At 37.6% G+C, this 26494-nt stretch overlaps 1 protein-coding gene across 3 annotated transcripts; it reads right to left on the reverse strand.

The window, feature by feature from the left end:
- Nucleotides 1–3418: 3418 nt before the first annotated feature.
- On the reverse strand, nucleotides 3419–25212 carry LY96 (lymphocyte antigen 96). Of its 3 annotated transcripts, XR_008530978.1 has the most exons (7): nucleotides 24965–25212; nucleotides 15237–15326; nucleotides 11176–11304; nucleotides 5423–5491; nucleotides 4881–4969; nucleotides 4454–4506; nucleotides 3444–3527 (listed from the first exon to the last, which is right to left on the reverse strand). XR_008530978.1 is itself a non-coding variant. In XM_054595851.1 (5 exons), the coding sequence occupies exons 1-5, from the start codon at nucleotides 25074–25076 to the stop codon at nucleotides 3429–3431; spliced, it is 483 nt and encodes a 160-aa protein (XP_054451826.1). In that variant the 5' UTR covers nucleotides 25077–25211; the 3' UTR covers nucleotides 3419–3428. The 3 variants fall into 3 exon arrangements, 2 of the variants coding, with proteins under 2 accessions (XP_054451826.1, XP_054451825.1); XM_054595851.1 differs by lacking the exons at nucleotides 4881–4969; nucleotides 5423–5491 and having other exon boundaries at nucleotides 3419–3527; nucleotides 24965–25211; XM_054595850.1 differs by lacking the exons at nucleotides 3444–3527; nucleotides 4454–4506; nucleotides 4881–4969 and having other exon boundaries at nucleotides 5151–5491.
- Between the last annotated feature and the right edge of the window lie 1282 nt (nucleotides 25213–26494).

Genomic DNA, 26494 nt, shown 5'->3' on the forward strand with positions numbered 1-26494 from the left:
TATATGAATGTGTGTGTGCACATGTGTGTGTCCATGTACATTATAAAATCACTCACTATTCCTTTAAAATTAGCTCCTCCTTCATCCTAAACCTGATTACCCTTATCATGATGAGATTGTCATCAAAATGGAATCAACATCCCTTCTCATTTACATACAGTGAGATAGCCAAGGAATTTTAGTCCTTTGCTGCAGTCTGATTGAGCCAGCTTCACTCCCGTGCCCAACTGGGACCAGCAAAATCCCCTGGGGACTACCCCACTACCCAACACTGGCTGATCTAACCAATCAGGGTTGACCCTTGGAGCTCAGGATATGGCATACACCAAAACAAAATCAGGGAACAGGAAGTGTCTGGTGACCCACCCCACAACACTTAAACTCCCTCGGGAGTTCAATGGTTCAAGAACAGTGGAATGGGTTATCAGATATCAAGTATATAAAAAGTATTTACACCAGCCTATCAAGTAATTACATCAAGTGTATAAAACGCTCAAGCTACCTTTCATCCAAGGGAGAATCTTAAAGGAGATTTGTGAGTGTTTTGGAGAAAGATGTGCTTGAGCCTCATCTCCAAACTCCTCCCACAAGGGGTGAAACAGAGGTGGGTAAGAACCTTCACGCCTACCTCAACCTTAGTGAGGGGGGATTCCACAGGGCTTAATATATATCTCCCACATTTGCAAGACACACAGTCAGATTTCATGCTTTGGAAATTTAGAGGACTCTCTATTAGTGACATCAAATCACAGATGAGCTCCACATTGCTAAATTTAAGACCAACATTTAGTCTTCATCTTGTTTAATTTAGCTTTATCAAAACAGTTGAAAGTTTCTTCACCTGCTTCCAATAGACCATTATTCCAGGTTTTCCTCCACCTTCCATGGCCACTCGTCTCCTGCTGGGTCCTCTTAAATCCCCAACCTCTTGGTGACAAAAGTAGTCCAGGGTTCAATCCTTAGACCTCTCATTTCCTCTACCTAAATTCCTTCTTTCTGTATTTTGACAATTTTCCAATATTTATCTCCAACCCAGAACTCTCTCCTGAACTTCAGACTCATTTATCCACTGCCCTTGCAAAATCTCTAGTTAAATGTCTAATACATACCTCAAAATCAAGTTCTTGACTACCTCCTCAAAACCAGCTCCTTCCTGACTTCCCCCTCTCTAGTAATAGCAACTCTATCCTTCCATTTGCTCAAACAAAAGAAAAAAATGGACTCATTTCTGATTCCTCACTTTGTTCCATATCCTGCATCCAACCCATAGGCAAGAATATTTTTGCTGTTGTCTGTAAAATATATTCAGCACAGATCACTTCCCACCATCTCCACCATTATCTTTTATCTGGATTACTTCAAAACCCTCCCAATTTTCTCCTTCCTTTTCTACCTAGATTGCTACAAAAAGTTTCTCTTTTTTTTTTCCTTTGCTCAAGCAGATGGCTGCCTGCATAAGCCTTTTTAAAATGCAAGTTGTCATTCTCTTGCATGGAAACTTCCCATGGCTTTCCATCTCATTCAGAGCAACAGCTAAGTCCTAACAATGGCCTATCAAATCTTACAGTACATGCCTACCCACCCCCCAACACATTGTTCTGACATTATTTCCCCTCAGTCATTTCATTTGAACAGCTTCCTGTTCCTCCTCAAGCACACCAGACACACTCTGGCCCCAGGACCTTAACACAAACTGCTCTCCCAACATGCAATGCCTTTGATCCCAGATCCACATGGCTTTGCTTGCTCAACTCGTTCAAATATCACCTTACCAATAAGGCCTTTCCTAACCACCTTATTCAAAACAAACATCATCACCTTCCCCCATTCCCTACCTTCTTACCCTGCTGTCTTGTTCTTCATGTCACATAGCATGATTGCTTCTAAAGTACTTTATCATTATTTGTTTATTTTTTCAGTCTCTTTCCACAAAAATATAAGCTCCATAAAGGCAGGGATTCTTTAGTATATTGGTTGTTAAATTCTGCATATCTGGCATCTAGAACAGGGCCTGACATACAGCGGATACTCAATAAATATTAGAATGATTGCATGTACATTTTGCTTTCTATAGTTTTGGATTGTTTGGATCTTTTACAAGAAAATGCTCATTTATCTATTCAACAAATATGGATTCAGGACAAATCCAAACCAGTTTCTATACTATGTGCTGGGTCAAGGGTGCTGAGTAAAACTGGACCATGCTGCCTGAGCTCATGGAGTTTAGTCTAGTGGTAGATGATTGAAGTAATGACAAAACGAGTGGTAAATTCTGCAAGGAAGGGACACAGGTCTACAAAAGCACGTCCACAAGAAAACTGGCTCTGCCTGGGTAACACAGAGGTGGGTGTAGAAACAAGGTCTAGGGAACTAAGAAAGCCACAGGAGACTGGCAGCGAGGCTCTGTGTTATATGACTTCTCTATGATTTTCCTCAGGACTGCCTCTTCCCTGTATCAAAGAGTATGAAGTGAACCCCACACTACCTGCTGATAATTCCCTAAGTAGCACCTGAGCCAAGAAAGACCCACAAGCATTACAGAGGTGAAGGGGTGAGTGTGGCATAGAGTGGAGGAGTGGAGTTGAGGCAGAGGGAACTGTGTGGGCAAAGGTTCTAGAGTGGGAGGGACAATGGCACATTCTGGAACACAGCCAGCAAGGAGAGGGTGGCAGGAGAAGCAGCTGGAAAGGCAAAGGATGGGAAAGGAAGGGCAAAGCCCAGCAGACCCTCACAAGGATTCCAACTTTATCCCAAAAAGAATCAAAAGCCCCAGAAAGAGCCTTGTTTGTTTTTGTTTTGTTTTGTTCCATTTGCTTTGTCGTGACATGACTGGACCTGTATATTAAAAGCAGTATTGAAACTGGCTTTGTGGAGATTACATTACCTGAGGTAATCTGACCAGGGGCAACAAGATCAGTCAGGAGGAAACACTGGTAACTTGCCCCAGAGTAGAGGCAGGAAATGGAGAAAAGTCGACCAGTACAAGAGATTTCGTTACCTGTGTGCTATGGGCTGACTTGTCCTCCCAAAATTCCTACACTGAAGTCCTAACTCCCAGTACCTCAGAATGTGACTGGATTTGAAGATAGGATCTTTAGAGAGATTATTATGGTCATATGGATGGGCCCTAATCTAACATGACTGGTGTCCTTATGAGAAGAGGAAATTAAGACATACACACACAGAGGAAGACCATGTGAAGACACAGGGAAAAGACTATAATCTAAAGAGAGAGGCCTCAGAAGAAACCAAATCCACCCACACTGGTTTCAGATTCCTGGCCTCTAGAACTATGAGAAAATAACTTTCTATTATTTAGGTCACCCACTGCATGGTGTTTGTTATGGCAGCCCTAGCAAACTAATATACTGTGAGAAAAAAAAATTAAGTGAAGAATGAAATCTTTGAAGAATAAAAATAGATTTATTCTAATTGAAATCAGGGTGATGTATGATGGTAAAATTCAAACAAAAGAGCATTTCTTCGGTATTCCCAGAGATCGCTTCCACAACAAATCTGTATTGTCCCTAAAATGAAGAACAAGAAACACAAGTAATATAAAATGCTAGATGCTTCTATTTTGTAAGATTTCTGTAAGAATTTTTTTTTTACTAGGAGGAAATCATTTAAACTGGATTGGTTATCATTTTCTCAGTTTTTTAATGAGATGAAATTTTGTATGTCTAAATTCAGCACATATTTATTTCCCAATTATGAGTATGATTTTTAACAATTTTTTGAGACTATCCTATGAGAATTCCAAAAATTAGATATAAATTGTAAACAAAATCAGTAAAGAATATACATTGTTAAAGTTTATTTTTAAATAGTCACTGAAAGTGAAACGTGCAATATTTCATTGTTAGTTATCTAATGCAAACATCTAAAATCACATGGTTATTACTCATGGAGATCGTTACAGAGTTCTAGGCAGTGATTGTACAATGTTTTCACCCCAAAATCATTCAACATATTAATAATGAGCATTTGCATTACTTTTTAGCCATGTGTGTTAGAGGAGAAATGTGAAGTGAAAATGAGCTTTCTTTTGTGTAATTTTTTTATATTTCCATATTCTTTAGAACAGGGATTCCCAACCTCTGGGCTGTGGTCCAGCACAAGTCCAGGCCTGTTAAGAATTGGACCACGCGGCAGGAGGAGAGCTTGAATGTAATGCACTTGAAACATCCCGAAACCATTCCCCATGCCCACCCTCGTCCATGGAAAAATTGTCTTCCACGAAACTGGTCTCTGGTGCCAAAAAGTTTGGGGACCACTACTTTAAAAAGAAGAAATGGCAAAATACCCAAAACCAAACAAAAGTAGGAAAAAAATCTTGAATATCTTAATTTTGAGTCACGATTTTTAGGAGTTGTGAATTGCTTATTCAAGTTTTTCACATATCTGTTAGCACCAAAGATTAAGAAAGTACAAAATGACTGTTGGACAATACCTTAGGGAATCGTATCTCCTTGAAGGAGAATGGCACTGATGTATTCACAGTCTCTGCAAACAAAACACAAAAACATATCGGTAAACCTATCGGTCATCACTAGGTAACATTTTTTTTTGGCAGCATGGCTACACCTTTGACACTTTTACTACTGGCACCTGCAGCCCCAAACAAAATTGTAAAGAAATAATAGGTCTTATACTTCTCCTCCCATGGTCCTGTAGCTCCTCTGCCACCGCAAGCCTCTCTCAAGACAAGCATTAGGGGATGCAAACATTAAGGCCCAAAAGTGAATAAGTGATGAACAAGCAAGTGCTAATATGCTTCATCCCAAGTTATATACGTGCATATTTAATATTGCTGCTCCTTTAGCAGGGTATAATAGAGAAGGAAAGTTATTTTAAAAGTAAATATGCATAATACTTACTAATTTAATTTCCAAACTTTAAAGGGTCTCTTGATAGCATCATTGTTTCTTCAATCAGTATGTCCTGAGCTCTGGGCCTATATAGTTGGCTGCCAGATGAACATATTTACTTGAACCTTCCAAAATTACCTGGATCTCAACATGCCCAAATCAGAACTCATTATCTTTAAAAATACACCTTTTCTTTTGCACATATCATTTCAAATAATGGCTCTCTCATCCATCTGGTCACCAACCCTCAAGTGGTTCTTGATTTTACCTAATCTTTGCCTACCACGTCAATTTAGTCAGCATATCCACCAGTCCTGTCAACCAATATGCTCTCCTGGTCTCCTCCCCTTGACTCCAGGTCCACCATCTCTGTTCATCCTTCATGGCCTCTCACCATCTCCCAGCTGCTCTTCCTTCCACCCAAGTGTCCTGCCAGCTAATCCCCTCCTCCTTCCATATGGACACTAGCTGTCTGCAGAAATGGACATCTCTGTGGGTCATCCCTACCCACTGACGGCAAGCTGCAGACCAGTATTGTGCACACGACTTACATGCCTGCTGCTGCCCACCCTGTTCTGGGCTCATCTCCAGCAATTCCCCACAAGCACATTCTGCTCCAGCTACAAAAAAGAAAAAAAAAAAAGCTACTTTCCAGATAAGCCACATCCTCTCATGGCTACTAGATGTGTCTACATACGCTGTTTCCTCTCCAGAGAACAGCATTCCTCCTTGCTCTCTGATTCAAGAATAAAATACTCTCTGAAGACTTATCTAAGTTTTTCTGTCACAGTAAATTCATAACTATGCACATAGTGAAAACTAAGAGCCTATAAATTCGATTAGTTTTTATGACATTTTGTTGTCATTTTTGTTCCCATGACCATTTTCCCTAGAACAGGGGAACCTTCTGAAGACAGAGACCCTATCTTGTAGCTTTGGATCACAAGGCCCTAAATCATTACCTGCTCAAATTTGAATAAAATGTCAACGTAATCCTCAGAGATTGTGTGAAATCATTGTGAAACAATGGTTTTAAAAAATAGTAATCTACCAAGAGGATTTGTTTTCAAAGAGAAAGCATGACACAGTGGAAAAGTAGGCCTTAAAAGTCCAGAGGCTGCTTCGTTACTAGTTCTCTAAATGACCCTGGGCACAGTTCTGAACCATTCAGTCATCAGTTTTCTCACTTGTAAAAATGACAGGACTGTAAAATCAGGAACAAAAAAAAAATGAATCAACATGAATATTTATTATTTAATAACCATCATTTTTAAATTTTTACTCTAAGCGCTATTTTATACACATGCTCTAATTTAATCCTTGAAACCATGTAAAAGTGGTTTCACTGTGCCCATTTTACAGATGAGGCAAATGAGGCTGATTGTGACCCAAGATCACACTGCTAATAGGTGAGAAAGCTGCACAGTGATTCAGATCCATGAAACTCTGAGCGCAGACTCACCAGCAAAGCCAGGTCCATGACTTGTATGTGATTGGGAATGGCAGATAAAATAGAGATGTGGACAGATGGTTGGCTGGGAGACACACAGCAAGCACACCAATTTACTTAAAAATATTTTCTTTAAAAAAAAAGATTTTATTTATTATATTTAGAAAGAGAGGACGGGAGGAAGAAAGAGAGAAATGATTGGTTGCCTCTTGCATGCTCCAACCAGGAACCTGGCCTGCAACCCAGACATGTGTCCCAACTGCGAATTGAACGGGTGATCTTTGGGTTTGTGGGATGACTCCCAACCTACTGAACCACACCAGATCGAGCAAAAAAATATTTTCTTAATGATTGCTAGCAGTCATACAATCATATAATCAAACTGATGTCCCTTTTAAAGCAACTGTAAGCCTTTCCGTTATAAATTTTTATATTACTCTAATTCTATTAATTCCCTACCCTTATTTTTCATTTTGGTCCCATCTATATCTAGTGTATGTTATGTTGCCAAATTTAATGTATGCATGTTAACTACCTGAAATCTTTTTATTTTAAGCAAGAGGATATACAGGTTAATGGTAGTTAATTATATAGGAAAACATTTAACTTCAATAGTAAAAATTGTTAATAAAACAATTAAGTATATGTTTCTTTCTAATAAGGATTTTTAAAACTTTTTCTTTTAAATGATAATGCCCAATGTTAACAAGACAGAGATTAATCTACTATACTTATCCTTCGCTGGTGGTACAATGTATAAATTGGGACGATCCTTTAGAAATGCAATTTGGTCGTATGTAAATAAAAGCACAATTATACTAAATCCATTTAAGTTCAGAAATCTCCCTGGGAGCTTTATAACTCTTTCTTCCAAACATGGAAATATTCAAATCCAAAATGTGAGAAAAATTATATACAGAAACATTAATGATAATATTATTTATAATAGTACAACTACCAGAAGAACACTAAATGTCCAACAGAAGAACAGTTAAGTGAAACAGGCATAACCCACTAGGAAAAATTTCACCATAAAATATTTATACTCTGATTTTTGAACCACATGGACATGGTTATCTGGCAAAAGAACTAAATTTTTTACTGGTAATCAAGTATACTTACAACTACATAAATAATGTGCATAAAAGGAAATACTCCAGAATGACTTTAGAAATATGATTCATTGATTCCTTTATTGCTTATATTTTCCAATTTTTGGTAATGTAACAGTGCAATATTTATAAACTTTTAAAATATTTAAAAATACTAGTTTAAAAATTATTAAGAAAAAATTCATGAGTTTGTAATACTGACCTTATGGTGTTAAACTCTAAAGTTTCTAAAGGATTCTGTGAAAAGTTCCAGGGTGGGGGAAAAAAAAGAGAAAGACATTGAAGAAACAAATGTAGCTGCGTAGTAAAATCTAGTGAGTTTTTATAAAAAATTATAAATGTAGTGTTTACAAAAAGAGATCCATAACCAAGGGTTAATGTAGAATATTAATCTGAACAATAGAAAAGGTAAAAATTTTAATAGCCCTTCAAACACACTCAAGTGTCATCTTAATAATAACTCAGGAACATAATTGTAAAATGTCATTTAAACCACTAAAAGTGAAAACTTTGAATGGAGAAAAATCAAGATGGTGGTGGAGTGAATGGAAGTCACACTGACCTCCTCCCAGGACCAATCTGGAATTACAACTGCTGCACAACTAAATGGTGGAGAAATCACCTGGAACAAACAACTGAATAGGAAGAAAGGAGCCCTATAACCTTGGACAGATAGAAGAATCAGCTTTAGCACAAACTAACTGGTAAGGAGTGTGGAAGAGACTCGAGAAGGTGGGCGGGGTGCCCATGAGCTGTAGCACCAGAAAGATATCAAAACAGCCAGTTGGATCCCCCTGAGAAGAGTGGGGTCTAAACCATAAGCAGGGATCTCCAGCCTACAACATCAGAGCCCAAAAAGTACACAGAGAACAGCCAGTTGCGAAAAGCAGCGGGGCTGCTCTCTGCCAGAGACAGGTGGCTAGAGACACAAAGAGCTTTTTAAAGGGCCAATGCATAAATTTTTATTTGCAGCCACTTACCCTGGTCTCCGGTAAATGTGGGGTCAGAGTGGGCTAGAGATGCCTGAGGAGAGACTGGGGAAGGAGGCTTTGAGGAGATAATGGAGAGAGTAGCTGGTGGGATCCTGGTGAGGACTTGTCCCCCATGCGGCAGCAGCCATCTTGCTCAGGCAGACCACTCCTCTGAGCTGCAGTAGCGTGAGAGGACCCAATAATGCCACCCCCAGGAGGGACTCAGCCCTGCCCTGTGGTGTCTAAGCCAGCCTGCTGAGTGCAGAGTGACTAGATTAACAACTGAAGAAGAAAGCCACACACACAGTAGATTCCTGGAAGTCTCGAACGAACTGCCTAAGGTCAGACAGGGTCAACATCTGACATTATCAGAGGCAGATCCAGAAATAAAAAACAGTGGTCTCCTGCCATAGAAGTTCACACCACAAAGTCAGGAAGTCAAGACAGATCAATTTAAGAAGCAGAAGCAAAAAAAGAGTCTCGCAAATAATGGGAAGACAAAGAAACACGCCTCACCACCCCAGTCAAAAGGAAAGGAGCAATCCCCAGAAAGAGAACTAAATGAAATAGAGGAAAGTAAAATATCAGATATTGAGTTCAAAACAACAGTTCTAACGAAGTTCAATGAGCTCAGGGAGAATTGCAAAAACTACAGGGAAACTACGAGGAACTTACTGCAAACTTATCAGCATGAAAAAGGACATAGAAATTATCAATAAGAGACAAGAGGAAATGAAGAATGCAATTTCTGAATTAAAGAACACAGTATAAGGAATCAAAAGCAGACTAGATGAAGCAGAGAATCGAATCAGTGAGTTGGAGGACAAGATAGGAAAAAGTTCCCAGAAAAAGCAAGAAATGAAAAAAGACTCAAAAAGAATGAAGAGGCATTGAGGGAAATGCAGGACAACCTGAAACATAATAATATTCATATAATAGGGATAGCAGAAGGAGAAGAAGAGGAGCAAGGGATAGAGAACCTGTTTGAAAAATTAATGATGGAAAACTTCTCTAATTGGAAGAGAGAAAAAGCCACACAAGTCCAGGAAGCACAGAGGATCCCATTCAAGAGGAACCCAATGAGGCCCACTCCAAGACACGTCATCATTAAAGTGGCAAATATCAAAGACAAACAGAGAATCCTAAAGGCAGCAAGGGAGAAACAAGTAGTAACATAGAAGGGAACCCCAATACGGCTAGCAGCTCACTTCTCAAAGAAACACTGCAAGCCAAAAGGGAATGGCAAGAACTATTCCAAGTCATGTAAAGCAAAGGCCTGCAACCAAGACTGCTCTACCCAGCAAGGCTATTCATTAAAATGGAAGGTGAAATAAAGAGTTTCCCAGACAAAAGAAGTTTAAAAGAATACACCTCCACCAAACCAGCCTTGCAAGAGAGGCGAAAGGGACTGCTTTTAGAGGATAAAAAGAGCCTATGAATACCCAGTTCCTTTACAGTCACCAATGCTTGATATTACCAATATTTTTTAATATGTATTAATCTGATTGTGACAATGATGTGTTATTTTAGTTGTTACTTTATTATTTGTTTAAACTAAACCTGTTTTGTATATTTCTATTACTTTTAAAAAGTTTTAAATGACTTTTTCCTCTTCTTTATCCATTTTTTGATTAAATGTTTGTAGAATTTTTTCTCTAAAAAAACAAAACTATTAACCCTTTTTTAGATGTGTTGCAAATATTTTCCTGCTCTATTACTTGTCCTTTAACTTTTTTCATACGTATATTACTATATAGTCTTAAATGTTTAATATAGTCACATTGTCAATATTTTACTTTATAGCTTCTGGGTTTGAATATTTTATTTCAGGGTAATAAAAATATTATTTTGTATTTTCTCCTAAAACCCCTTAGGTTTTACATACTGGTTTTTGACTCACATGTATACTTTTGGTATAATGTGTGAAATAAGGCTCTATATTTATTTTGTTTCAAGTAATGGTGGTCTGTGCACCTTATTTGTTGGACAAGCCTTATTGTCCCCATTGATTTGAAATATCAATTTAATCATATATTACATTTTTACACAGATATATACGTTTGTTTCCAGAATGCTCATTTCATTTCATTTCGTTGATCTACTAGATTATTTCTGTGCTGGTGTCATGTTTCAATTGCTGAGACTTTATAACTGATTTAAATTTTTTAATATTTTATAATGGATTTTGACGTTTAAAAAACAAATAAATGAAATCAATCTGCATTTTAAAAAAAAGGAAAGAAGGAAGGAAGGAACTCCTACCTTTTGCGACAACATGGATGGAACTGAAGAATATTATGCTAAGTGAAATAGGTCAGTCAATGAAAGGCAAATACCATATGATTTCACCTAGAAATGGAATCTATTAAACAAAATAAACTAATGAACAAGAGAAACCACAGGCATGGAAACATGAAGCAGATCAAAAGTGACCAGAGGGGATGGGGAAAGAAGACGATGATGGAAAGAAGGGGAAGGGACTAGACAAAGAACATGTATGAATGACCCATGGACATGGACAGCAGTGTGGGAATTGGCTGTGGGATTAGGGTGGGATTGGGGTGGGATGTATGGAGGAGGGCAAAAGGGGGAAAAATTGAGACAACTGTAAGAGAATAAACATGATTTAAAAAAAATAAAAGCGAAAACCTTGAATGGAATTAAAGAATTATTATCAGAAAAGTAACTTGACATTTTCAGTGTATTTAATTCTTATCACATTCTCATAAAGTATTATATTCTATTCTGAGAGTAATAAATTACATGCTTACCTCCTTTTAGAGCTCCACAAAAAGAATATTTATCATCAGATCCTCGGCAAATAACTTCTTTGCGCATTGGGAACTCCAAAGTGTTAATAGATAAATGCAAATTGAGATATAATTTTTTAATGTCTTTTCCTTAAAAAGAAAAAAATCCCATTAGTCCTTCATATAAGAGATTATTTTATAAATAATAATTAACATTTATTATATACATAAAATGTTCCTTGTGTTTTTCCAATATTATGTCATTTAATTAACACAACTACCTATAATGTGAGTATTGTGATCCTTGTTCTGTAAATGAGAAAACTGAAATTTTGAGAGGGTAACTAGTGGATTGTAATCAAAGAAAATATTTCACAGTAAGACTCATGTGCTATGACACATGAAGCTAGAAGGACCTATTTTTTTTTAATCAAATGAAGATATAAAATTTTCTGTCCTAGTTACATTTTTTGCTAGGAAGTTCAAAGAAAGAAAAGGAAGTAAGAATACTCATGCCCACTTTTTAGTAATTTTGATGAAAGATTTCTTGGAGAACAAAATTAAACCTTTTGATTAAAAATTGGGTAGTGAGCTATTTATTATAGCTTTATGAGCGTTCTATTACCAATTAACATGAAAAAACTCAGTCAACAATGTATTTGGCTCAATTCCTAAAAGTTATTCAGTTAGCCGAACTAGGAAACATGTACAATCATTTTTATAATGAAAATAATTGATTATAACCACCACCTCATTGAAAATATTTTCATAATAAGGTCATCATAACTCACTGTAGCCATAATCAAAGGAAAAGTTTTCTACCTTTAACTTGAACTTGGCTGTGTGTAACAGAACTGCCAACTCCTTCCTTAAAACTCTCCATTTGGTAGTTAATTGTCCTTCAACCTCTCTTACTCCTCAGTCTGTTCATTAACTCCTCTTTATTAAGGTTCTATCCCCAGTTTTCCTCAATAGCATTTATTCCGCACAATCTGTCTGGCTTTAAGTGCCACATAGGATGCTAATTCCCAAAATGCCATCTTTAGTCTCAACATTTCTCCTGAGCACTGTCTCATATGTACATTCAATATCTCTGTTCAAATGTTGCTCATTACCTTACCCTACAGATTCTAAACTGATTTCCTCATCTTCATCCACAAATCACATCCACACTAGAATTCCCAGTCCCAATAAATCTTACTAGTGTTCATTTCATCCTTATTACCATGGTCTTAATGCAGGCCCTCATTACTCTGAGTCCAAGGGACCACAGAATTTCTTAATTTGTCTTCAGTTCTCTGCTTACAGAGTAAAGTATAAAGAACATAACCTGCTTCAAAAACCTCAAAAACCATGGATGTGAGCAGAAGTTGAAGAAATGTTTTATGAGAAATTCCTTAGAAAAAAGAATTACCAGTACTGTTGTGGTGTTAAAAGACAAGGTAGGGCAAGGAACCTTCTTCCATTTCTGCATGGAACACAGTATGTTCCTCGTCTTCGATGACTCCAAGAAAGTCTTGTTTACCTCTTGAGAAGCTTCTTGCCCTTGGACATCACTGTGGTCATGTTAGCCACATTAAAAGTGGTCAACGTAAGGTACCACTTGCATGCTTCAGCAGGCCAGGGATATTAATGTGTATGTTAGGATGAGAGACAAGAAACTGGTGGCTGCCATGTGGTAACAAAGATGATGGTTTTTGACCTCACCTAAGACAACTCCAGGAACTACCAGAAATAATTTTCAAGGAGACTTATGGTCCAGCTTTCTTTGCCAACCAGTTAATGGTACACAAATAATTTACTAGCATGGTTATAAAGCCTCAAAATAAGTAATTTCCTTTCCCAACCTAATTTTTATTCAATTTGTACTTATTGCTCTTACTGAGCAGAAGTAGAGAGAATGCCTAATAATAAGGTTGATTTCTATAACGTGACCCCATGCCTTACACAGAAATTTTAATATATTCTAGGGAAACTCAGGTCACAATTGCAGAGCTCTATAAAAGTATAACTGAATAATTATTTTCTTAGTAAATTAATATAATGTAATATGTACGTCATATTTAGTAAATGAATAAGCTATCATGGTGGCCACGGAGGTATGCTACTCAAACTTTTCCTCCAAAGAACGTGCTGGAAGGAAAATAGTTGGCAGACAGCCCTCAGCTGTTATACCTTTGTATCCATCTCATCCAGAGGCCAACCTCCCGCAGGTCGTTCCTCTAATGACTGAGCACTGCTAAGGACACTAGAGCCAGCCTACTCCTGCCTGTATGGGACACTTGTGATAAGCAGTATTTGCTCTAAGGTCCCCATTGACCTGGCTGAGAGGATCTCAGGGATGCATTTGGGTCTGATCACTACCTTACCAAATTCTCCTTCCTTCCTGCCCTCTCTCATTTCAAAGTCATCAGGTCTATACCTCACTCTGAACTGTCTCTTTGCCTGCTTGGGCACCCTCTTCCTTTTATTGTTCACCAGCATTTCCTCCAGATAAATCTCTTATATGTCTAATTCTTTCTTGATATATGCTTTTCAGAGAATCCTGAGTGATACCATATTTTATTATTATGACTTGGGCCTGGAAGGTTACAGCTTGCTTCCTGTGTGTAAGGTTAAGGGGTTTGCATGAAAATTAGGTCATTCATTATGTCAATAATCACTTCTGCCAAACATCTAGGGGTAAAACACACCACATAGATCAGAAAACAAAACCTGACAAAAGGAGGAGAAATTATTTAGAAAAAAATTATTTCTTTTATTCTTGGCCAATAAATAGAGTTGATTGTTCTTTGCACTGCACTATCATTAAGCCTCACTACAGTCACTTCACTTATTAAGCCATGTTATCTATAGGTCTGCCCCTCCAGTTACACTGAGAGAGCCTTGAAGATCAAGAGAATGTTTTATTTATCAATGAATTCTCAGTACCTACCACAATACTCAAAATATACTCTACATTTTTCAATGAATTAATGAATGCAGAAATGAAGTACCCAACTACAGTTTGGACAAATAAATTCAGAAATATTAAAACATGAGTTTTGTCCATTATTTCTGGGTTCTCAGCTACCTCTTTTCTTGTAAACTAAAGAACTAAAATCAGGGGGAAATCTTTATTTAAACTTACTTATGTGAAAAAACTTTGTAAAGTATAAGCTCCAAATATAAGCCATGCTGTAAATGATGATGAAAACAATAATGGTAATGTGGATGATAAGAGCTGAAGTTTCCTGGATCTTAGGGCTTACACAAAACAAAGCTAACTGGTGTGAAAGGATAAAGGTTTTTCTAATTTTTCCCAAACATTCAGGTCCAGCCCAATGCTATCACCATCACCCAATTTAGTTTTTACTAAGCTGATGACAACTAAAACCATGGAGAGGAAAAACAATACAAAATAAAAAACATTGTCTTTTTTTATCCCATCATCATTTTTTTTAAGAAAGGTCATTTTTAGAAAAAAATGTCTTGGCTTGCTCATACACAGATCTTTAACTAGTGGAAACCCAACTTACTTATCAGTTGAATAGCTAATGACTAGCAAAGGATATACCTATTAGATTATTAGAAGTCCCAAGTTATTCCCACTTTTTACCCCCTGTCTTTATGTAGTCCCTTCCTCATTAGAGTGAGCATAGTGACTTGCTTCTAATAAATAGGTCAAGCAAAGTTGATAGAGTGACTCTTCCATGACTAAGCTACATAAGATTGTGACTTCTATCTTGTTAGCTGACCGCCCCCTTTGCTGGTTTTGATGAAGCAATAAGCCAGGTTGAAAAGGCCTGTATCACGAGGAACTGAAAGCTGGCCAGCAGGCAGACAGGAACTGAATACTGTCCACAATCACATGAGAACTGAAGTGGATCCTTCCCTGTTTGAGCCTTCAGAAGAGACTCCAGTCCTGGCACACAACTTGATTGCAACTTTGTGGGAGATCCTGAAGTAGACACAGCGAAGCAATGCCTCAACTACTGACACACGAAGACTATGAATATATGTACATTTAGAACACAATCATTTGTCACTGATATTTTCTGAACTCTTTTAACTGATCTACAAAAACAAAACTTTGAACTTACTTGGAATGAAGAAAATATGCAGAAATCCCTGGCTTCCTTTCACTGTTACACACGGTTCAGGTTTTATTGAAATAGGATATTCCATGTTATCTAAATGGAATAAAGATAATGCCAATAAGTTATTTCCAATAAAGTATTCTGAAATTCGGACTCCAAATGATGCCTTTAGCATTAAAATTGTATAATGAAAAAAACTGAGGGTGGTTAAAAATATCTCCCTCCCCAGAGGAACATCAGCAGGATGGCAGAGTAGGAAGTCCAAGACCCTTCTTCCCCCAACAAACATTCAAATTCGGCAACAATTCGTGAACAAATTCCCTTTGTGAGAAATCAGAAACTAATTGAAATTTTCTTGAGTCCCAGAAGAAATCGAATCCAGATTCACTGAAGTTGGTAGTGAAATTTAGGACTCCTTCCCAAAAAAGATCTTGTGCCAGGCACAGCAAAATCAGGGGGAAAAATCCCCTAACCTCCAGCTTCACTCAGGAGGGAAGATGTTTCTTCATGTATCCAGATCCCCTCATTTTCCAAGGGGGATCCCCAAAGGAATGAAGCAATAGAAAGTCAGGACAGATCTTAAACTAGTATAGAAACTGAATAAGTAATCAAAATCTTCCCAACAAAGAAAAGCCCAGGACATGGATAACTTCACAGGTGAATTCTACTAAAAATTTAAATAAGAATTAGACCAATACTTCTCAAACTCTTCCAAAAAATTGAAAAGGAGGAAATGTTTCCCAAATCATTTTATTAGCCCAGAATTACTCCGACACCAAAGCCAGACAAAGACACCACAAGAAAACAAAGCTACAGACCAATATCCCCAATAAATACAGATGCAAAAATCATCAACAAAATACTAGCAAGCTGAATTCAACAACACATTAAAAGGATCAAGATCACGTGGGGTTTATTCTTCTGATGCAAGGATGTTTCAACAAATAAAAATCAATCAATGTAATACACCACATTAATAAAACGAAGGGTAAAAATTGTATGATCCTCTCCTATTTATGATGAAAATGCTCAGCAAAGTGAGAATAGAGAGAAGATATCTCAATGTACTAAAGGCCACATATGACAAACCCATAGCCAACATCACACTCAATGAGTAAAACTGCAAGCACTCCCCTTAAGACTGGGAACAAGATAGGAATGTCTGCTTTCACCTTTCTCATTCAACGTAGTAGTGGAAGTCCTAGCCACAGAAATCAGATAAGAAGAAATAAAAAGTATCCCAACTGGAAAACAAGAAGTAAGACTGTCATTATTTGCAGATGACATGATACTGTATGCAGAGAACCCTAAAGATTCCACCAAAAAACTACTTGAACTGATAAATGAGTTCAGTAAAGTAGCAGTACACAAAATGAAACCCAGAAATCAGTTGCATTTTATATGCCAATAATTAACTATCAGAAAAGAAAAATAAGGGAAAAATCCCAGCCTTGAATGGCATGGATTCGTTGGTTGAACATTGTCCCACAAAGCAAAAGGTCTCTGTTCAATTCCCAGTTGGGGCACATGCCTGGGTTGTGGGTTGGGTCCCTGGTCACAGTGCACATGGGAGGCAACTGATTGATGTTTTCTCTCACATCAATGTTTACCTACCACTCTTTCTCCCTCCCTCCCCCTCACTCTAAAAATAAATATGTAAAATATTTGGAAAAAATGAAAACAATCCCATTAACAATTGCTTCAAAAAGAATAAAATACCTGGGAATAAATTTAACCAAGAATGTAAAAGAAGTGTACTTGGAAAATTATAAGACACTTAAGAAAGAAATAGAAGATTAAAATAAGTGGAAGCATATACTGTATTCATGGGTAGAAAAATTAACATCCTTAAAATACCATACTACACAAAACAATCTATAGATTCAATACAATTCCTATCAAGATACCAATAGCATATTTCACAGAACTAGGACAAATACTCCAAAAATTTACATGAAACCATAAAAAAAAAAAACCCTGAATATACAGTTATCTTGAAAAGAAGAACAAAGTTGGAGGAATCACGTTACCTAATATCAAACTATACTGTAAGGCCATAGTGATTAAAACAGCATGGTACTGGCATAAAAACAGACACTGTAGTGGAATAGAGAGCCCAGAAATAAACTCACACCTTTATAGTCAATTAGTATTTGACAAAGGAGGAAAAAACATACAATGGACTAAAAATGAAAATAGACCACCTTCTTACAACACACATGAGAATACACTCAAAATGGATTAAAGACTTAAATTTAGATTCAAAACCATAAAAATCCTAGAAGAAAACACATGCAGTAAAATCTCGGACATTTCTTATAGCAACATATTTTCTGATATGTCTCCTCAGGCAAGGGAAACAAAGGAAAAGATAAACAAATGGGACTACAGCAAACCAAAAAACTTTTGCATAGTGAAGGAAACCATCAACAAAATAAAAAATAACCCACTGAATGGGAGAACATATTCACTGAAACATCTGATAAAGGGTTAATATCCAAAATTTAAAAGAACTTTTAAAACTCAACACCAAAAAATATATAATCCAATTAAAAAATGGGCAAAGGACCTGAATAGGTACTTCTCCCAAGAGAATATACAGATGGCCAAAAGACATAAGAAAGGATGCTCAATTTCACTAGCCATTAGGGAAATGCAAATTAAAACCACAATGAGACAGCACCTCACATCTGTCAGAATGGCCATCAACGATAAATCCACAAACAACAAACGTTGGCAAAGACGTGGAGAAAGGAGAACCCTGGTGTGCTTTTGGTGGGAATGCAGATTGGTGCAGCCACTGCAGAAAGCAATATGGAGTTACCTCAAAGAATTAAAAAGGGAACTGCCTTATGGCTCAACAATTCCACTTCTAGGAATTTATCCAAAGAAAACTGAAACACTAATTCAAAAGAATATATGTGCCCCTTTGTTCTTTGCAGTGTTATCTATAATCACCAAGATATGAGAGCAGCTCAAGTGTCCATCAGTATAAGAGTAGGCAAAACAGCTATGGTACATTTACACAATGGAATACTACTCGGCCATAAAAAAGAAAATTTTACACTTTACAACAGCGTAGATGGACTTGGAGAACATTACTGGGCTAAATGAAATAAGCCAGTCAAAGAAAGACAAAGGCCACATGATTTCACTGTGGAAATCTAATGAACAAACCAAACTAACAAGAAAAACAGAGACAGATTCATAGATAGAGAGCAGGCTGACAGCACTGAGGGTGGGGGACTGCTGGGTGGTGGAGGGATTGAGCAAAATGGAAAAAAAAAAAAAGAGAAAGAATTCATGAACACAGACAAGAGAGTGGGGACAGCAGGAGGGAGGTGGGTGGATGAAAGTAGAAGAGCGTATAGAGGGGATAAGTGGCAATGGAAAAAATACAATAAAAAAAATAAAAATTATCCTGACCAGTGTAGCTCAGTTGGTTGGGCAGCATCCCCCAAAGGGAAAGGTCACCAGTTTGAATCCCTGTCAGGGCACGTGCCTGGATTGTGGTTCAGTTCCAGGGCTGGATGCATGCAGGATGCAACTGATCAATGATTCTCTCTCACATAGCTGTTTCTCTCCTTCTCTTTCTCCCTCCCTTACCCTCTCTCTAGAGATAAATAAATAAAATCTAAAAAAATAAGTAAAAATTAATATTAAAAAATAAAATCTCTCTCCAAAAATTACATGATCATCTCAATAGATGCAGAAAAAGCATATGACAAAATTCAACACCTCATTTTGGTAAAAACTCTCAACAAACTAGGATTAGAAGAAATGGCCTCAACATAATGAAAGCCATAGCTAAACATCACACTCAAGGTTGAAAAACTGAAAATTTTTCCTCTAAGATCAACAACAAGCCAGGGATACCTGCTCTCAACACAGTATTGAAAGTCCTAGCTGGATCAATTAGGCAAGATAAGTAAATAAAAGACATCTAAATCAGAAAGGAGGAAGTGAAATTTATATAGAGAAAAACGAAAGACTCCATTTAAAAAAAAAAAAGCAATGTTACAACTAACCAACAAATTTAATAAAATTGCAGGACAAAGAATCAACATACAAAAATCCTTTGCATTTCTATACACTAACAATGAGCTACCTGAAAAGGAAATTTGGGGAAAAAATCCCATTTAAAATAGCATCAAAAGAGTAAAATACCTAGGATTAAACTTAACTAAGGAGGTGAAAAACTTGTATCCTGAACACTATAGAACATTGAGGAAAGAAATTAAATAAGACGCAAATGGAAAGACACCCTCTGTTGACTGGAAGGCTCAATATTGTTTAAATATTCATATTACCGAAAACAATCTACAGATTCAATACATTTCTTATCAAAATATCAATGGCATTTTTACAGAAATATTTTTAAAAATTCTAAAATTCATACAGAACACAAAATACCACTAATAACCAAATTAATCCTGAGAATGAGAGAAAAAAAAATCTAGAGGCCTTACACTTCCTGACTTCAAACTATATCACAAAGCTACAGTAATCAAAACAATATAGTACAGTATAAACATATAAACCAATGGCACTAAACAGAGATCCTAAAAATAAATCCATACATATACTGTCAAATAGTCTTTAACAGGGTGCCAAGATGCACAATGGGGAGAGAACAGCCTCTTCAACAAACGATGCTGAGAAAGCTGGATGTCCACATGCAAAGAATGAAACTCGATCCTTAATTTTCACCATACACAAAAATCAATTCAAATGGATTAAAGACTTAAATGTAAGATTCAAAACTGTAAAAATCCTAGAAGAAAACATAAGGGGATATCTTGAAGACATTGGCTTTGACAATGATTTTATGACTATGACACCAAAAGCACAGGCAGGCAAAATATAAAGAAGTGGGATTACATCAAACTAAAAATGCTTGAGGGCTTCTGGACAAGATGGAGGCATAGGTTTTCCAGCCAGGGAAAACAAAAACCTCAAAACCTCTGGCTGTAAAAACTGGGTGGGAAGAGGCAGCGGGAGAAGCCCCCAGCCTCTCAGGAGAGTCTGTTGGAGAGACCCACAGAAATCTAGAACATACACAAACCCACCTACCCAGGAATCAGCTCCTAAGGGGCCCAAGTTGATTGTGAGTAGCAGGGGAAGTGACTGAGAGCTAGCTGAGAGCCAAGTAAATGTCACTGTTCCCTGTCAAACCCCTCCCCCCCACACAGCATCAAAATGCAGCAACCTGGGTTGCCCTGCCCTGGTGAATACTTAAGGCTCCGCTCCTTACAACATAGCAGGTGCTCTGGGAAAAAGATATATGGCCCAATGAAAGAACAGATCAAAACTCCAGAAAAAGAACTAAACAATGAAGATAGCCAACCTATTAGATGCACAGTTCAAAACACTGGTAATCTGGATGCTCACACAAATGGTTGAGTATGGTTGCAAAATGGAGGGTAAAAATGAAGGCTACACAAACTGAAATAAAGAAAAATATACAAGGAACCAACAGTAAAGGGAAGGAAACCGGGACTCAAATCAACGATTGGGAGCAGAAGGAAGAGATAAACATTCAACTGAAACAAAATGAAAAAACAAGAGTTCAAAAGAATGAGGAGAGGCTTAGGAACCTCCGGGACAACGTTAAATGTTCCAACATCCGAATCATAGGGGTGCCAGAAGGAGAAGAAGAAGAGCAAGAAACTGAAAACTTACTTGAAAAAATAATGAAGGAGAACTTCCCCAATCTGGCAAAAGAAAGAGACTTCAGGAGATCCAGGAAGCTCAGAGAGTCCCAAAGAAGTTGGACCCAAGGAAGCACACACCAAGGCACATCATAGTTACATTACCCAAGATTAAAGATAGGAGAGAATCTTAAAAGCAGCAAGAGAAAAGGAGACAGTTCCCTACAAAGGAGTTCCCATAAGACTCTCAGCTGATCTCTCAAAAGAAACCATGCAGGCAAGGAGGGGCTGGAAAGAAGTATTCAAAGCCATGAAAGCCAAGGACCTACATCCAAGATTGCTCTATCCAGCCAAAAGCTATCATTTAGAATGAAAAGGAGGATAAAGTGATTCCCAAACAAGGTCAAGGTAAAGGAGTTCATCATCACCAAGCCCTTATTCTATGAAATGTTAAAGGGACTTATCTAAGAAGAAGGAGAAGATCAAAAACTATGAACAGTAAGATGACAACAAACGCACAACTATCAACAACTGAACCTAAAAAAACAAAAACAAAAACAAACTAAGCAAACAATTAGAACAGGAACGGAATCACAGAAATGGAGACCAGAGGGGAGTGGGTGGGGGGGCATTGGGGAAAAGGTACACGGATTAAGCAGCAAAAATAGTAGGTACAAAATAGACAGGGGGAGGTTAAGAATAGTATAGGAAATGGAGAAGCCAAAGAACTTATATGTACGACCCATGGACATGAACTAAGGGCAGGGGGTCGGGGGAATGCAGGTTGCAGGGGCAGTGCAGGGATGAGGGGAATAAAGGGGAGAAAAAATGGAACAACTGTAATAGCATAATCAATAAAATATATTTTAAAAAATAAAATGGAATTTAAGACAGTCTGTTAGGGTACAAACCCACCATCTTCTTAGATTGCCAACCACCTGAATAAAGCGCACATAAAAATTCAAAAATAAAAATAAAAATAAAACTGTTGCACAGCAAAAGAAATAATCAACAGAATGAAAAATTAATCTATAGAATGAGAAGAATTATTTTCAAATATACATCTGATAAAAGGTTAATATCCACAAAATATAAGGAATTCCAACAATTCAATTGTATTTAAAAAATTAAAATTAAAAAAAAAACTCACTACCTGTATTTAAAATAGACTAAGGACTGGAGTAAACATTTCTCCAAAGAAGATATGCAAGTGAGCAACAGGTATATAAAAAAATGCTCAATAACACTAAGTATCAGGGCAATGCAAATCAAAACTACAATAAGATATCCCCTACCTGCCAAGATAGTTATTATTTTCTTTAAAAAGTGTTGGCAAGGATGTGGAAAATTGGGAAGCTTACACACTGTTGGTAGGAATGCAGAAATGGTGCAACCAATTATGGAAAACAGTATAGAGATTCCAATTAAAAATGGAACTACCATTTGATCCAACCATCCAACTTCTGATTAATTATCCAAAAGAATTAAAATAAAGATCTCAAAGAGATACTAGCACTCCCAAGTTCATTTCAGCATTATTCATAATAGCCAAGGTATAGAAACAACCAATATCCATTGATAGATAAGTGGATAAAGCAAATGTGGTACATACATACAATTAAATAATATTCAGCCTTTAGAAAGGAAGGAAATTTTGCAATTTGCTACAACATGAATGAATCTTGAGGACATTATGCTAAAGGAAATAAGTTATATAAGGACACGTACTATATGATTCCACTTACCTGTAGCATCTAAAATAGTCAAATTCAAGGAATCAAAGAGTAGAATGGGCCCTGGCTGGGTGGCTCAGTTGGTTAGAGCATCATCAGTATACCAAAAGGTTGCAGGTCGATTCCCTTCCTCTCTCTCTCAACTCAATTTTTAAAAAACATATCCTTAGATGAGGATTTTAAAAAAAAAAGAGTCTGCCAGGGGCTGGGAGGAGGGGAAATGGAGATTCACTCATCAATCAGCATAAAGTGTCAGTCAAGTACAGAGAATGAATAAACTCTAAGAATCTGCTGTGAGACATTGTGTCTATTGTCAACAATAATGTACTGTGCATTTAAAATTTTCAGAGAGTACATGACATGTAAAATGCTCTTGCTACAGTAAAGTAAAATTTAAAATGCTGGACAAGTAAAAAAAATAGATGTAAATAGATTAGTGTTTTAATGTCTTTACATTGTTAAGGTCGAGAGTGAAGTTATTAAATTACTTTGAGCTATGTGTGAGGAGAAAATCATTCCCCAAAACATATTATTATAAAATTACCTCTTCCATTTTGGGACTTTTTAACCAGTGTGGATTCTCTGAGGTGGAGGAGGGAGGGCATGGAGGGGGGGATGGTGGCTGGCAGGCTAGTTGTACCACACACCCTGCTTGCCTCCTCAGGCCTGCCATCCACGAGGCAGCAGGGAGGGACCACTGGATCTCTCAGCATTAGAGTGAAAGAGGTAAGATCCTCCCTCAAAATCAAGAGATAAATCAAGTGACAAATCAAGTCATTGTTACTAAGAGCTTAAAAACTAACTATAACATGAGGTATTACTTAATAAGGCCCTCTGAAACTTATCACAGAGAAGGTAGCATAATCAACATCTGGGGCTGAGAAGCCTTCCTGGAAGGGGACAACTACCACTCATCTTGTAGAAGAAAGAAATTCCAGAGCCGAGTTGAGAGGGAATTCAGCTTGCTCTAACATCTGTCAGTTATGTTAATTCCCCAGAAGTAACTTTATGTTAGCATATGCCAGAGTGTGTTCCTCAGGATAGCCAACACACACTCAAAAATAAAATAAAATAAAATTGAAAATCTGGAGATTAAATACATTTCTTCATTGCAAAACTTCTCAGACCTCAATGTACACTTATAATTTTCCCCAAAATGATTAAACTGTAAATCCCCTTTCCCAAAGGAATCTCAAAGAACTAATATTTGGGGAAGCCCCTCTTTCTACCTTTCTGATATCACCAGTGGGCAGAAAAGCCATCCAACCCACAGTGAGTAACAAAGTGGAAAGTACCAAAGAAAAACAGTGATCAAACCCTGGAGGTGTGCTTTCAAAGAAGGGAAGGGGAGGATGGGGAGCAGCGATGGAAGCAGCTAATATCATTAGGGTATGGCTGATTTTTTTTGATAAGTAATCAAGACTGTGTCTATGTGGCTCTGTGCTAAAAATTTTATCTCACACCAACTCTTGTAAAGCAGGTTCTAAAAATCACTTTACATATTAAAAAGCTGGGGCACAGAGAGGCTAAGTATTTTGCTCAAGGTCACACAGTCAGTAAATGACAGAACTAGGCTTACATCCAAATTAGGAGTCCTCAAAAATCACAGCCTAAAAAACTTGTAGAGTACCTGTTAGACGACACTGTGCTAAAAAAAAAAAAAAAAAAAAAAAAAAAAAAAAGGAATAATACAGCTTAGAGAAGTGATTTTCAACCTTTTTCATCCCATGACACACAAAAACTAATCACTAAAATTCTGTGGCACACCAAAAAATATTATATTTTTTTGACCAAAAAAATAGGCATAATTTTGATTCACTCACACCATAAGGAAGGTTATTGCTGTGTTGGCTGTTGTCATTTTCTTTTTTGACAATCTAAGGGAAAAAGAGTGCCCCTGAGTAAATAGTCAGGTATTGCATGTTTTAAAAATTCTTATGGCACACTGGTTGAAAATCGCTGGCTTAGAACAATAATTAATTCCAGGAGTCAGCTAGGACCGTTCTCCCTTGCCAAGGAGAACCAGTCGTAGGGCTGAGGCAAAGCTCAGAAGTAGACAGTTCTGACGAAACTGGGAAAGATGTGAAACTGGGCTCAAGGCGAGGAAAGCTGACCACAGGGAACAACAAAAGCACTTAGAGATCAAGAACAACAGTTTAGAGGCTGGTGAGATTTGTGAAGGATCAAGAAAAGCCACACAGGGAAGTCACCAGCCATCACTCTTGCTTCCGGCAGCAGCTGGAACACACGATCACTTCTGTGTCTCAGCCACAGTAAAGTGAGGTTCTTGTGAAAACACAGCCTTGAGATAGTTGACGCTACGACTGCTTGTTGCTGGTGCACTTACCGCAGTAGGAATACCAAAGACTCGCATCAGAGGAGTTGCAGATCCAGTGTTGTTCCCCAGGTTCAGTAAATGTAGAAGAAAACAGGGTGGAGAAGAGCATAAGTGGGAACATGATTTAATTATCTCAAAAGTTTACAAATACAAAGAGAATCAGTAACTCATCATCAGGCTCTTCCCTTCCAGTAAGTAGAAAAGATTGAACTTAGTTATCAGTCACATGACTTCCTAGTTCCAATCCAACAGTGTTCCTCTTTATTGTCCGTGTGCGCGCGCGCGCGCGTGCGTGTGTGTGTGTGTGTGTGTGTGTGTGTGTGTGTATTATTTGAGCACTTCCTGCAAGAGTAGAGAAGAAAATGATTTAGAATGTACTCTTTCCTAGCACTTGATGCAAATGAGAGCACGGAGCTTTAAAAACAAAACAAGGTATTTCCCAGTCAACAGTAACAAAACCAGCCTATAGGTCTTTAGGATCCCAACAGAGGGCACCCTTTTCCATCTGCATAACTATTCTCCCACACGGATTCTTAGACAATAGTTTCTCGTGGCTCGGAGCCCTGAGTTTATAGATCTGAACTGAATAGTCACATGCAAACTATTTCTGCTCAGCAACAGATTCAGCCATGGGGCAGAGCCAGGCTGGGGGAGGCCCCAAGCACATAACAACCCAAACATGGACACTACCTGTAGTTCTGCTTTGGGGCTAGGGCACCACCAGACTTGAGAATGCACTTCCTTAAGCAAACTGCAGCTGCAGGAAGTATTCTGAGCCATAATAATAAGATGGTCATTATTTCATGTGTGGCCTGTGTTTCTTTTCAAAATTCTTACTCAATTCAAAAAACAGTTGATCCTTTAGGTTCTTTGCTACTTGAAAGCATAGGATATTGTTTGGGATTACAATGGCATGGGTATTAGGGACATAAAAATCTACAAGTTTAAAGGAAAATAAGCACATGTTTGTGAAAGTTTTCACTAAAGAACTGTGTGGCTTTCCCATTTTTTAAAGGTAAAAACCCACTGGGGGATGAGGACATGTGGAGTTGTTCAGTGGGTATTAAGTTTCAGGTTTGTAGAATTAAAAAATTGTTCTAGATATCTGTTAGACAGCAACGTAAGTATAGTTAGCACTATACTGAACTGTACTAAACTGCACACTTAAAATTGGTTAAGATGGCAAATTCTTGTTGCTTTTTTCTTTTACCATAATTTTAAAATGTGTTTAAAAAGTGGGGGGAAACAAAAGAGGAAAAGCCTGTAGTGGTCTTCAAATACCATTTTCCACCAAAAGGAGCAAAGGCTGGAGAAATTGCTGATTCCAAGTATGGGGCAGAAAATGTTCAAGATGAGCCTGAAGTACTTCATCATCTTCGATAACCAATTTGAAGACAGACTCATTGAGCAAAGATGGGTTTCCTATTGCTGCTGTAAAAAATAACCACAAATATAGTGGCCTAAAACAAGACTAATGCATTCTCTTATAGTTCTGGAGATCAGAATCTGAAATCAGTCTCCCTGGGCCAAAGTCACACT

The sequence above is a fragment of the Pteronotus mesoamericanus genome, unplaced genomic scaffold (assembly GCF_021234165.1).
Source record: "Pteronotus mesoamericanus isolate MK-2021 breed Mesoamerican mustached bat unplaced genomic scaffold, CSHL_Meso_final scaffold_54, whole genome shotgun sequence".
NCBI lineage: Eukaryota > Metazoa > Chordata > Mammalia > Chiroptera > Mormoopidae > Pteronotus > Pteronotus mesoamericanus.